The sequence below is a fragment of the Amblyraja radiata genome, chromosome 23 (genome assembly GCF_010909765.2).
Source record: "Amblyraja radiata isolate CabotCenter1 chromosome 23, sAmbRad1.1.pri, whole genome shotgun sequence".
Taxonomy (NCBI): Eukaryota; Metazoa; Chordata; class Chondrichthyes; order Rajiformes; family Rajidae; genus Amblyraja; species Amblyraja radiata.
The window spans coordinates 13,867,123-13,882,179 of NC_045978.1; the positions used below are offsets into that span (position 1 = coordinate 13,867,123).

The following is a 15,057-nucleotide window of genomic DNA, read 5'->3' on the forward strand; positions in this document are numbered from 1 at the left end:
TGGTGGCAAAAACAGGAAAGCAGAATATTATCTAAATGGTGGCCGACTAGGAAAAGGGGAGATGCAGCGAGACCTGGGTGTCATGATACACCAGTCATTGAAAGTAGGCATGCAGGTGCAGCAGGCAGTGAAGAAAGCGAATGGTATGTTAGCTTTCATAGCAAAAGGATTTGAGTATAGGAGCAGGGAGGTTCTACTGCAGTTGTACAGGGTCTTGGTGAGACCACACCTGGAGTATTGCGTACAGTTTTGGTCTCCAAATCTGAGGAAGGACATTATTGCCATAGAGGGAGTGTAGAGAAGGTTCACCAGACTGATTCCAGGGATATCAGGACTTTCATATGAAGAAAGACTGGATAGACTTGGTTTATACTCTCTAGAATTTAGGAGATTGAGAGGGGATCTTATAGAAACTTACAAAATTCTTAAGGGGTTGGACAGGCTAGATGCAGGAAGATTGCTCCCGATGTTGGGGAAGTCCCGGACAAGGGGTCACAGCTTAAGGATAAGGGGGAAATCCTTTAAAACTGAGATGAGAAGAACTTTTTTCACACAGAGTGTGGTGAATCTCTGGAACTCTCTGCCACAGAGGGTAGTCGAGGCCAGTTCATTGGCTATATTTAAGAGGGAGTTAGATGTGGCCCTTGTGGCTAAGGGGATCAGAGGGTATGGAGAGAAGGCAGGTACGGGATACTGAGTTGGATGATCAGCCATGATCATATTGAATGGCGGTGCAGGCTCGAAGGGCCGAATGGCCTACTCCTGCACCTAATTTCTATGTTTCTATGTTTCTATGAATGTCTTAAGGCTTTGACTGTCACTTTCTTGCTGCTTCAGTGAAGAACAATATCAGATTTCACAACTCTAAAACTGGAAGCTGCATTAAAGAAAGTGAAGCTCGATATCTGCAAAATAGGATCCAGGACCCTAATCCAGATTTAGGCATTGATTTATCCAAATACATTCATCTCTATTAACTAGGGCGTTATCTAATTCTATAGGAGTTTTGGGGAAAAATACTATTTAACCCTTTCAATAGCAAATTGCACATCAAGGTAATTAAAATGTTATTTAAAATGCTTAGATTTTCACCTGAAAATTAGATTTTATTTTTACATGCTTTTCATAGAATTCTCTAACATCATGGAATGAGTGCTATCATGCAATATTTGTACAATTAAGCTGATTTGAAATGCATGTATCCATGCAGTGAATCTATCTGTGGAAGAGAAAGTAAATCTATAATAGTCAACATTGGAGTGATTTTGCCTCAGATGGATGATATCTTAGATTTTACTTCGGAGTCACGTGAGTGACTACGTGAAGAACCCCGCCAGGACACATGCATGCCATATCGCTTTCACGCTTGCGAAACGACAGGCGGGGTGGAGCGTTCCCCCGCAGCGGTAAGTTTGAAACCGCGACCTGCAGGTAAGTTATTTATTCTGCAGTAGTTTTTGTCCTCGCGCTGTTGGGGGGGAAGCTGGACAAAATAGTGACCACAAGTGCTGCGAGTAAAGCTGGCTGGGGAGGACCGCGAAGTTGCGGGAGCCAGCAGCAGCTGAAGGCACAAGCCCTGTAAGGGATCAGCTGTGCCGACTTTTGGTCCCGCGCTGGCCAGAACACCACGGCCGGGCGGGAGACTATTCAGATGGGGCAAGTCGAAAACGGCAGGAGACGGGGTGGAACGACGTTCCCCCGTAGCGACAATTTAAACCAGGACCTGCAGGTAAGAGCTGCGGTCTTTTTGTGTTTTCCCATGCTGATTACAGGTGGATAAACCAACGGGCTGCGACAAAGCTGGTGGGCTAGCAGCGGCCAGCGGCACTTGAATCACCTATAATGGGATCAGCTGTGCCCGATGTCGCCTCCGCACCGGCCAGATCCACTCCGCGGCCGGGCGGTAAGGCAAGACAAAAAACCATCAAAGTCGTGGACTCAGATGAGTCCGACTTTGAGCAGCCGCGGGCGGCCAGCGACCGTGAGCGCAGGAGCCGGATGGAGCGGTGTGTGGAGCATTTGCTCCAACGTGACAGGCTCCGGGAGATGGAGTCGAGTCACTGTGGGCTCTATGTAAAACCCACAGCAGCACCTCTTGTAGGGCTGCACAGTGCTTCTCCCTCGTCAGAGGGGAGTACTGGGGGTCAGTTCTGGGCTGATCCTGAAGAGGGGTTTGCAGAACAGAAATCAAGTGTGCAGGAGGTGCAGGAACGTGAAAATCTACTGGACATGGTGTCCAACTTCATACAGCCAGACCAGACTGGCCAAAACCTGGAGGACACCTGACACCGGGTAACTGTATATCCCGGAATGTTTCCTGTAGTAAATAATTGTATCTGGAAACTCCTAAACAGCGGGGATAACAGCTTTCACCCGCACAGTGGATGAGAAGGACATGTCGCAGGACCAACAGAATGCACTGGCACTGCTTTGCAACACACGGCCATAGACAGCACCCTTACGCACCCACCAGTAGAACAAGACCGACTGGTGATAGCTCGAAGGTCCGGTACACCAAACATGAGTCTTTCTTAGGCCATGGCCCAGACCAGCCTTCTTGGAAGATACGCAAACCTCCAACATCAACCAAACCACAAACCCAGACACCGACGCTTCAACATCAACGAAGGATTTACAAAAATATGTAAACCTGCCACTGGTAACTATGGAGGTAGGTGGGTCTGGTTTCCTACAAATTGCAGGGAGCATGGAGGTTGGGGGGGGGAGATTACTCTCCTTTCTGGATGCATGGAGTATGTTAACTACCGATACTTATATTTTAAGCAGTATCCAGGGATATACAATAGAATTATACACAAGTACAGCCCTCCAGTTCAACATATACCGAACCGAATATTCGTACTTTCCGGTAAAGAAAAATCAGAAGCGCAGGCTGAACTGGAGCGGCCTTACGCAAAAGGGGTAATTGAAAAATCCCAACACGATCCGCTATAATTCGTGTCCAATATCTTTACCAAAATCAAAAAAGATGGTGGTTGTCGCATCATCATAGATCTGACCAAATTGAATACATTTGTACAATATATTCATTTTAAAATGGAAACCTTTGTTACTGCTAAACAATTGATTTCCAAAGGTTACTTCATGGCTCGCATCGATTAAAAAATGCTTACTATTCAGTGCCTAATACGAGGTGACCACAGATGTTACTTAACATTCAACTGGATGGGACAACAGTGGCAGTATAGAGCGCTGCCAAATGGTTTAACATCAGCCCCCAGGCTGTTCACTAAAATTTTGAAACCAGCCCTAGCGTTTCTACGGAAATGAAAACACATGGTCATGGCATATCTAGATGACATACTTATTGTGAGCAAAACTTTGGAATTGGCCAAACAAATTGTAACAGCCACAAAACAGTTATTTGAAAAACTGGGGTTTATTATCCATCCAGTTAAATCTAAATTAACGCCTTCCACTACTATGGACTATTTGGGGTTCACCATTGACTCAGTTCACATGTCGGTGACTTTGCCAAAGAGAAAGGCTATAGATTTAATAGAGGCTTGCAATAACCTCATTGACATCAGTAACCGTCCATCAGATTGGTAGCAAAAGTAATTGGCAAAATGGTGGCTGCTTTTCAAGCCACACAATTTGGACCTTTACATTACCAAAATTTACAGAGAGCAAAAATACAAGCACTCAAAACCAATGCTGGTCATTTTGACAGACCAATGAAGCTACCAATCAAAGCTATAATGGAACTAAAATGGTGGATAGATAACATTTGGCTTTGTTTCAATCCAATCATTATCAGCAACCCTTCAATGGTGCTACAAACTGATGCCAGTGCACTTGGTTGGGATGCCACCAATTCCATCTCCAGCTGTGGAGGTAGATGGACTGCTCAGGAGGCATCATTATTACTAACACTGGGCATAAACTACCTGGAAATGTTGGGTGCATTCTATGGCCTAAAGTCATATTGTAGTGGGTCATATCACCAGCTTGTTAGACTACAGATTGACAATACCACTATGGTAGCATATATCAACCACATGGGTGGAAACAAATTGACATCATGTGACAATCTGGCTAATACAATTTGGCAGTGGTGTATCCAGAGAGATATTTGGATGTCAGCTACTTACCTACCAGGTAAACTAAATTTAGTGGCAGACACCAGGTCACACAAATGTAATGAAAACACCGAATGGATGTTGAATAAAAAGTATTTGCTGATATTACAGCACGATATGGAACACCAGATATCGATCTATTCGCATCCAGGCTTAATCACCAGTTATCAAACTATGTTTCGTGGGAACCAGACCATGGGGCAGCGGCGACAGAGGCATTTCCGCTGCATTGGGGGGGGGGGGGGGGGGGGGGTGGGGGGGGGGATTGTTTATTTATGCATTCCCTCCTTTCTGCCTCATCAGTCGGGTATTAAGGAAAATACAGCAAGACTCTGCGTCTGGTATTTTGGTAGTACCCGATTGGCCTACTCAACCATGGTTCCCAGTGATACTGAACATGGTATTAGAACCATGTATCAACATCCTTAATAGACCAGACTTGTTGGTTCATCCCGTAACAAGGGATAGCCACCCATGCCATAACTATTTGAATTTATTAATTTGTAAAGTTTTAAAATACCACAACTACAGCTGGGACTGACGGACCGAACAGTGAACATGATTTTGGCGGGCCACAGACAGTCCACCAAAAAACTGTATCTGGTCAATATCAGGAAGTGGGAGATGTATTGTCACAAAAACAGCATCACCTACAGAGATATGAACATCCCATCTGTTCAGGAATACCTGGCAGGCCTCCATTATGATGAGGGGCTCAGTTATAGTGCCATCAACTGCGCCAGAAGTGCCCTATCAACTTATCTATGGCAAGGAACAGAGCGTCACTCTGCTGGGACTCACCCACTGGTAACAAAACTTATGAGGGGAATTTTTAATACCAATCCCCCAAGAACCAGGTACTCCCAAATATGGGATGTGAGTATTGTCCTGAAGATGCTCAGGAATTGGTCTCCAGCAACAGCTCTGTCCCTACATAGACTGACATTAAAAACAGTCATGCTAATGGCACTGGTCACGGCACAAAGGGTAGTCATTACATAAATTAAGACTGGACACATGACTTCTTCATCTGAAAATATTACGTTTCATATTTATGAATTAGTAAAGCAGAACAGACAGGGATCAGCAGGCCTCAATATAGAATTTAGGTCTTACCCAACAGATGATCGTCTCTGTATAGTAAGACATTTGTCGTTATACATGGAGAAAACAAAAATCATCAGAGGCAATGAGAAGGCACTTTTAGTCAGCCATAAGCAACCACACAAAAGAGTGATGGTCCAGACCATCTCAAGATGGCTGAAACAGGTTCTAATACAGGCTGGGATGGATACTAATATTTTAAAATCTCATTCCACCAGGGCTGCAGCTACATCGGCAGCTATGCAGTTGGATGTACCAATGGACCAAATCCTCAAGGCAGCAGGATGGTCAGGGGAAAAACATTCCAACTATTTTATCATAAACCAGTCATTAAACCTGGAACATTTGCAGAAACAATTTAAGTTCTGTAATTTAATTACCCCATAAATAGGGGCTATAATTTGTGTTAATCAATTCATAGATTTCAATGTTGGATTCATGTCTAAAATATGTTGACACAATTCCCCCTACAGTCATTAAGGCAGATGTGATGCATGGACTCGTTTCCACGGCATGAAATCACAGAGCTTTGAAATCTTCACGTAGTCACTCACGTGACTCCGAAGTAAAATAGTAAGATTAAACGAGAACTTACCAGTTCGAAATTTGATCGTTATTTTATGAGGAGTACGTTGAGGGAATACATGCCCTCCGCTCCCACCCATGATCATATACTCAACTGGTATTTCTTCTCTAATCTTACTATGTTTAAGTCATTACAGTTATCTGTAATTTCACACCGCTGCTTTGAAGAATGACACGCATGCATCCTGGTGGGGTTCTTCACGTATTCCCTCAACGTACTCCTCATAAAATAACGATCAAACTTCGAACTGGTAAGTTCTCGTTTAATCTTACTATTCTTCCTTATTAATAACATTGTATTCATTATTATATTTGATGGCCACATAAAATATATATTATGTTCTAGTACACCATAAAAAGCTTAAGATGTTAAACCCCAGAGGAAAAAAACTTATGTTTTAATGACAAATAGTAAATTATTATCTTTTTTTTTAATCGTCCATGTGTTTCAGGTATGACCATCATTTTATATTTATCCCTAATGGCTCTTGAAAAGATGTTGATAGTTATAGTACTGAGTGAAGTTACTTCCACAGCACTAAATAGGTTGAGTTGCAAGATATTTACTAAGAGCTGATGGAGGAGAGTGTTGTTTTTTCCAAGTCAGGATGATGTTTGATTTAGAGCAGAGCATGGAAGTGATGGTGTTCCCAAGGTGATGACCTTTCAGCTAGGTCTGAACTGTATGAATGAGAAGTGTCTGGACACTCCCTGCAAAAACAAAACTGTTTAAACATTTGAGCATCAGTCAGTCAATTATACCTACCTTCACAATGTAAAGACTTAAAATACCTGCGGTGTCTGAGCAAAAGAAAAAGCTCGATTTGAAGACCTTCCATGAATGACCTAAAAAAGGATCATCAGTGGACGTTTGGCATGCTCATTCTTTTGAATGGCTTCCTTGCTTTACTGTAGGATTAGAAGTCATAGAAACTGACTTAACTACCAATATAATTTCATTTTAATTTTTTTTACAGATACTAGATCATTTTCATGCGAGTTGCCTAGGTGAAACTGATGCACAGATAACTGAAACAGAGATTCTGGATTAAAGTTTTCAATAGCTTAATAAGTCAGAATTGCTTTGTGATATGTGCACTCATGTCTTCATGTACTATTCAAGAGTAACCTGTAAAACTGTTTAGAGGTGAACAATTCCATCAGGACATTTGTAACTCAGACTACATTAAATCTCAAATGTCATGGAATCAGGTTTGGTTCCTCCGTTTTATATTTTAGGGTTGCACTCCTTCAATAAAAATCCTCCCACTCTTCTCTGCCACAGAGGTAAACCCAAAGTGTTTTTTGTAAATTATACTTTTCACTAAGGTAATTTATGCTCAGGTTACACACTCTGTGGCCACATTAAAATGTGTTCTGGCATTTGGTTTTTAAAAAATTGGTTAAAAAAATTATGCCAAAAACAAATTATGCCATTTGGCCCATCAAGTCTACACTGCCATTCAACCATGGCTGATCTATCTCTACCTCCTAAACCCATTCTCCTGCCTTCTCCCCATAACTCCTAACATGCTAATTTGTCAACAATGTTGTTGACAAATTAGCATTTTCAGTCATCTTGAATTTAGCTGCAATTTTGCAAATGGTCCATTAATTATGGAAATAGGTAATTCTGTTTTCATTATAAACATAACCCCCGTAGCTCTGCACACTTCCTGGTATCTAGGTATTGAAAATAATCATGGCTTCAAACTATTTTGTTTATACACAATAAAGACAAAGTACATTTGCAGTGAAGTCAGCAAAGGGAGACGGTTTCCTTTCACGAAGAATTTGCAAAATGTTGTGTCACAACTTGTTACATTATAAGTCCTTCTCAGTTTTGCTCTATTCCTCCATATTAGATCTTTAAGTATGTATTAAGCAGAAATTTCTAACACACAGACTGCTCTGTTAGATAATTCAAGTCTGTTGTTGCTGTGAATTCCTGAACAAAGATGACAGCAATAGCATTTCAAAGTGCAGAAGCTAGTTCTTTGTTTAAACAATCCCACTCTATGTCCATAAATTTGCATCGGTAAAATTCTCTTTAAAATTTAAATGGCTTCAGCCTGAACCATTTGTTGATGTGCAAAATTCTGTGTTAGTTTAGGATTGATATCAGAAGGTCCACATCTCAAAAGGAAATCATGGTGTGAATTGCTGAATGGAGGCCTAGGGGTGAATTTACTGGACAAGCAGCCAGGGTTCTGGATTATCGTGTAAAAGGATTCAGTTTGAAACTCACCATGGGAACATGTGTACTTTAATCAGAATAAATAAATAAAACTGCAATTAAAAACAAAAACAAGTCTCAGTAACTATATCATGAAAATGCCAAATGGCCATACAGTCCCATCTGATTCATTAATCTTTCTGGAAAGGACATTTGCTATCCCTCCCCTTCCTCTAATGCAGCTCCCAACATTCTGGGGCTAAAACAATGTTTCATGCTCATTGCATCTTTTGTAATTTTATCGGTCTGGCCTTACACTCTCCACTTATCATTGAATTCCACTCTTAAGGTTCCTTTTCTCATTCGTACATGATATTTTTTTATTTAATGCATTACCTTACTTTTCTACAAATGAAAGTGTAATTGTCACCATCTACCAACCTCTGCATGCTCTTCTGAGATCTTCACTGGTGAATTACTTTGCTCAAACCCTTGCTATTGCGCCATCCACAAATTCTATAATGTAGAATTATACTTGTCACGGTCACGATGGCGCAGCGGTAGAGTTGCTGCCTTAGAATGAATGCAGCGCCGGAGACCCGGGTTCAATCCCGACTATGGGTGCTGTCTGTACTGAGTTTGTACGTTCTCCCTGGGTGACCTGCGTGGGTTTTCTCCAAGATCTTCGGTTTCTTCCCACACTCCAAAGACGTCCAGGTTTGTAGGTTATTTGGCTTGATAAATGTAAAAACTGTTCCTAGTGGGTGTAGCATAGTGTTATTGTGAGGAGATCGCTGGTCGGCGCGGACCCGGTGGGCCGAAGGGCCTGTTTCCACGCTGTATCTCTAAACTAAACAACTTGCCTGTCTAGAAATTGGAGTTCACCTTTGGTGTGCTAAACAGGTATTGTGTGTAGTATGTGTGCATTCTGCAAGTTTCTACCCTGAAGGAATAATCACTGACGGTACTTAAAGAGGAGGTTAATACATTTTTGAAAGTTCAGGGAATTGATGGCTACTGGGAACTTGTATCGAAGAGAAGATAAACACAAAAAGCTGGAGTATCTCAGCGGATCATGCGGCATCTCTGGAGAAAAGGAATAGGTGACGTTTTGGGTCAAGACCCTTCTTGAGCAATGGGGCAAATGTGCCTTGATTATAATAAAAGGTGGGGCAAGCGTGAGGGATCAGGTGCCCTCTATTTCTTTTTATGACACAATCTCCCACATACAAACCATGCTGACTATCCTTAATCAGTCCCTGTCCATCCAAGTGAATTTACATCTTATTCCTCAGAATCCTCTCCAGTAACACCTAGCACAGATGTCAGACTCACTGGTTGATACTTTGCAGCCCTTTGTAAATAGAGGCACAGCATTATCCAACCTCCATTCATCTGATGCTGTACCTCTTCCATGCTGAACATGGGCTGTGGGGAAAACCTATTTCTTCCACGAGTGATCCCTTTAAATCCCATTTTTTTGCTGTCTTGCGGCAGGGTTCTCTCTTAGTCTCACTGTGTGAAAATTGCAGGTTGTAGGTGTTTTCTTTAGGTAAACTTCCATTAGTAAACATGATAAAGGCTACTGTCTGATGCAGGACAAAGAAATCTCCAAGTGAAGTAGCCCAGATGAAACTAGTCAGTTTTCCAATGCTGTTAACAAACGCAGAAATTATTGCATAGTCAATTAAATGTGCAGAAAATGCCCGTTATATGCAACAACACATTGAATACATTCTCATATAGTTACAATTTTCATGCACCTACATCTAGATTAAATGATATCCATATATCATAGAAACAGTCACAGGAGTAGAAACGGACCCAGCATTGAAAATGGGGTGCCTTGTAAGTCTCCTCCAATCTGAATAATACCCAATAACCCCATCTTGCTATTTACAACTCAGTTAACAAAAAAAGGGATTCCATTATAGTTTTGTATCATGCTTTCTGATAAGGCGTATAGACAGCAGCTTCAACATGTCTTATATTTAACCAGTCAATTATTTGCTCATTTATCCAGTCGTCTGAATTTCACTTGTTACTTCAGAATCAATTCCCTTTCCAGACTTACTGTTAACTGATGCACTAGATTTATGCCTTCTGCATTTTACTTGTACCTTCATTTGATGAAATTCCAATAGGCACTAGTCTTTAACTGAATGCCTCTTCTCTTTTGTCAACCATCTCCAACGATGCATGAAATCTATTTACCTCCGCTACACATTCCATTCATGAGGACTTTGGATGACAGAATCACTATCTGCATCACTGTTCTCGCTCCCTCTATCCAAGCTGTGAAAGGATTGATATTGATTTCTGCCAGTAATGTCTTTCAGACAAATCTTCCTTGGCAAGCACCATTCCTTACAGAACAAAATAACTACACCAGAGCACCATTAAACACGAACAGATTTCCCAATTTTCTTGAATAGTTCCTTTCTCTTTTAATCCACCTTTTGTGTTTAATATGCCAGTGAAGGGCCTTATTACAGTTTGAGAAAGAACTGCAGATGCTGGAAAAATCGAAGGTAAACAAAAATGTTGGAGATACTCAATGGGTGAGGCAGCATATATGGAGCGAAGGAATAGGTGACGTTTCGGGCGAGACCCTTCTTCAGACTGGTGTGGAGGTGGAGGTGGGGCGGCGGGAAGAAGAAACAAAGAGGCGGAGACAGTGGGCTGTGGGAGAGCTGGGAATGGGAGGGGAAAGAGGGAGAAAGCAGGGACTACCTAAAATTAGAGAAGTCAATGTTCATACCGCTGGGGTGTAAACTGCCCGAGCAAAATATGAGGTGCTGCTCCTCCAATTTGCAGTGGGACTCACTCTGGAGGAGGCCCAGGACAGAAAGGACAGATTCGGAATGGGAGGGTGAGTTGAAGTGCTGGGCCACTGGGAGATGGGATGATGTGGCCAGTGGTGGGATCCTGTTGGAGGTGGCGAAAATGTCGGAGGATTATCTGTTTTTTATCAACGTTTTTGCCACCACCAACGGGATCCCATTACTGGCCACATCTTCCCATCTCCTCCCCTTTCGGCTTTCCGCAGAGACCGCTCCCTCCGTAAATCCTTGGTCAATTTGTCCCTTCCCACCCAAACCACCCCCTCCCCTGGTACTTTCCCTTGCAACCGCAGGAAATGCTACACTTGTCACTTTACCTCCACACTTGACTCCATCCAAGGACCCAAGCAGTCTTTCCAGGTGAGGCAGAGGTTCACCTGCACCTCCTCCAACCTCATCTATTGCATCCGCTGCTCTAGGTGTCAGCTGCTCTACATCGGTGAGACCAAGCGTAGGCTTGGCGATCGCTTTGCCCAACACCTCCGCTCGGTTTGCACTAATCAACCCGATCTCCCGGTAGCCCTGCACTTCAACTCCCCTTCCAATCCAACCTTTCTGTCCTGGGCCTCCTCCATGGCCAGAGGGAGTCCCACTCCAAATTGGAAGAGCAGCACCACATATTTCGCTTGGGCACCCTAGCAGTATGAACATTGACTTCTCCAATATCAGGTAGTCCCTACTTTCTCCCTCCTTCCCCTCCCCTTCCCAGCTCTCCCACAGCCTACTGTCTCCGCCACTACCTTTCTTCTCCCCGCCCCCGCACCCCCCCCCCCCCACCTCCACATCAGTCTGAAGAAGGGTGTTGACCCGAAACGTCCCCTATTCCTGCACTCCATAGATGCTGCCTCACCCGCTGAGTTTCCCCAGCATTTCTGTCTACCTTTGAGGGCCTTATTATATATAATTTTAGTTGTTAGTTTAGTTTAGTCAATTAGCCTACAAACCTGTACATTTTTGGAGTATGTGAAGAAATCAGAGTACCCGGAGAAAACCCATGAGGTCACCGGGAGAATGTACAAGCTCAGTACAGACAGCACCTTTAGTCAGGATCGAACTCGTGACTCTGGCACTGCAAGGCAGCAACTCTACCACCACACCACAGTGCCACCTACAAAATGTTATATTATCTGAATTATTTATGATATTTGCATTTTGTTCATTATTATATTTTTAACACACTTCTGACACTCTCACCTGGATTATTCTAATATTGAACTATGAGGCTTTCAATTTTTTTAAGGCTGTCATTACTGCAACAAGACAGATTTCAGTAATTTTCCAGAAAAGTTAGTAAGTGTTTGTTAATTAATTGTAATTACCTGCGTCTGAAGAACAGTTCTTTCAGCAATCAAACTTAATGAAAATCAAAATCAATGGACTTGTTCTAGTTTTGTTTTGAAAGGATTTCTACATCTAACCCTGTCCATTGTCTTTGATGTATTAAACAGAATAATTTTGTTTATCATGGAGAATTCCATTTAATGGAACAAGTGGAATCTAATAAAATGGAGCCAACTAACGGAGGAGTATTTAACTAACATGGTAAAATCTATGACCTGAACTCATTACATGATAATTGAGAGCCATGGGCACCAACCATCTGAATGACTGATTTAAATAATAATTAAAATGCTGTTTAAGATTCCACAGCATATTATGTTCAATAATATGAGCCAGGTTTAAGTTAGGACTCTTGTCATTACAAGGCAATGAAATATATTCAATAGCAGAGCAATTTCCACAGTGTTTCAGTAGCAGTATTTTTCAGCCACTGAGAGTTGGCAGGCACCAGAATAATGCAGAATTTCAAAATTAATTTTAAATTTCCTTTCACAAGAGAAATATGCCCCTATTACACTCTTCACAATGTTTGATGGACCCTTCCACATTTCCAAATGATTATAAGAAAGGTCGTTCGAAAAGAAATAGAGAGTGTTGTTGACTTTTTTTTTACCTTTAAGGAATACCTGTATGGGATATTGGATTGAGATTGCGCAAATTAATGTTACATCTTTAAAATGTAGTCACCGGGTGAATAAATTTGTCTATATTTGAGTAACGTTAAACTACATTAGCTGGATAACTTTAAATCATCTTTATGAAACAAAATAAAATCAGAAGTTGCCAGAAAACGGTGGTGTAGCGGTAGAGTTGCTGCCTTACAGCGATTGCAGCGCCGGGGACCCATGTTCGAATCCGACTACGGGTGCTGTCTGTACGGAGTTTGTACGTTCTCCCCGTGACCTGTGTGGGTTTTCTCCGAGATCTTCGGTTTCCTCCCACACCCCAAAGACGTACAGGTTTGTAGGTTAATTGGCTTGGTAAATGTAAAAATTGTCCCTGGCGTGTTGTGCTTGTAGGATAGTGTTAATGTGCGGGGATCGTTGGTTGGCGCGGAACCTGTGGGCCGAAGGGCCTGTTTCCGCGCTCTATCTCTAACTTTAAAATAATCTTCTAAATAAATAAATAAATAAACAGACAGACAGACAGACAGACAGACAGACAGACAGACAGACAGACAGACAGACAGACAGACAGACAGACAGACAGACAGACAGACAGACAGACAGACAGACAGACAGACAGACAGATAAATGAGCAGGTCAAGCAGCATCTGTGGAAAGAGGAATAACGTTAATGTTAGAGCTGGCTGACATTACAAGCTTAAGCTGACACCACTAACATCAGTGTTATCCAATCTTTTTTAATCTTCATCTTCTCACAAATATTCCCTTCTTTTCTCTGTGCTCCTGCCTCTTCTCAGCAATTTACAACATGTTTGATTTCTAACTTATCCTAGGTCTGGTGAATGATTATCAAATGCTTTAACTTTTCTCTCTGTACAGATACTGCCTGACCTGCTGAGGTTTTCCACCACTTTCTTATCTGTTTCCTACTTTTCCTACTTCCCTGTCTTCTGTTTTTTTGTAGTTTTTGTTTTTTTATCTTCAAGAACCCGTTTGTTTGTTATTCATTTGACAGCAGGTTAATTTATTTTAAAGCCAAGGCAAGCTGACAAGCTACCAATTAAGTTTAAAACTTTTTTTTTGTACATTACCTTTGCAAAAATTTAAGTCTTTCAATGTATTTCTCTTCCAGCATCAGATCAAAGGGAATGAAAGGACGGCTTCACTGGGCTCAATAATGCCTCTGCCTCGTAGTGCCTACTGGCAACATATTGCAAGACAACACAGTGTAAACCAGCTTCACATCTTTGAAGGTAGGTGCCAAAAAAATGGAAGCAGGGTGGAAAGTGAATAACTCTCTCAGCATGTCATCTGTGCTGCGTACAAAGCATTTGATGCTCAGTAATGAGGGAAAATTTGATACTAATTATCATAGCAAAATTTACGGATTTTTATTCAAATGGAGACAGTTGATTTTGTTGTTGTTGCATTTGGTGTTTTGAGGTGATGCTGTTCCCTGGAGTGATTTATGAAAATGACAATGTTTGAGAGGAATTGCTTAAGGCTTAATGAAACACTTGGTTCATTAGCAGAGTGTTTGATTCTCAGCCTGGCAGGTGCAATGCGCAGTGGGAAAACTTCATCCTCAACTCCATGAAGTTCCATGAAAATTGCAGCATTCCAGTCTCTAAATTCCCACTGCACTTAGGTGGGGAGGGGAGTCAGAAGGGAGAGGAGTTGATAGCCACAGGGAAAAACAATCTCCTGTGGCATTCTGTGCTGCATTTTGGTGGAACCAGTTTGTTGCTGAAGATACTCCTCATGTTGACCAGTGCGTCATGGAGGAGGTGAGCTATATTATACAAGATGCCCCGCAGTTTGAGGAACATCCTCATCTCCGAGACTACCTCCCATGAATCGAACTCCGTCCCAGGACAGTGCTAGCCTTCCTGATGAGCTTGTTAATCGTGTTTGCAACTGCAACCTTCGCCCTGCTGTCCCACCACACGACAGAGAAGAAGATGGCACTGGCCACCACCGATTGGTAGAACACCTGCAGCATCTCACTGCAGACATTGAAGGAGCAGAGCCTTCTCAAAAAGTACAACCAGCTCTGTGCCTTCATGTACAGGGCCTCAGCATTCCTGGACCAGTACAGTTTACTGTCCAGGTAAACACCAAGGTATTTGTATTCCTTGGTAAACTGCACATCCACACCATTCATGGAGACAGGGGTGTCCTGGATCACCAACTCTCCTCCTAAAGTCCACCACTATCTCCTCAGTCTTGTTGGTGTTGAGCTGCAGGTAATACAGCCCACACCACTCCACAAAGTCGTT

General features: G+C 42.3%; 1 protein-coding gene across 2 annotated transcripts in view; it reads left to right on the forward strand.

Annotated features, from left to right (window-relative positions):
• The window catches only part of dok5 (docking protein 5), a 277,194-nt gene that overhangs the window by 243,250 nt on the left and 18,887 nt on the right, over positions 1–15,057 (forward strand). For both annotated transcript variants that reach the window (XM_033041578.1, XM_033041577.1), the window contains one exon: positions 13,911–14,031. In XM_033041578.1, the coding sequence (XP_032897469.1) occupies positions 13,911–14,031 (121 nt within the window). The remainder of the gene's footprint in view (positions 1–13,910; positions 14,032–15,057) is intronic.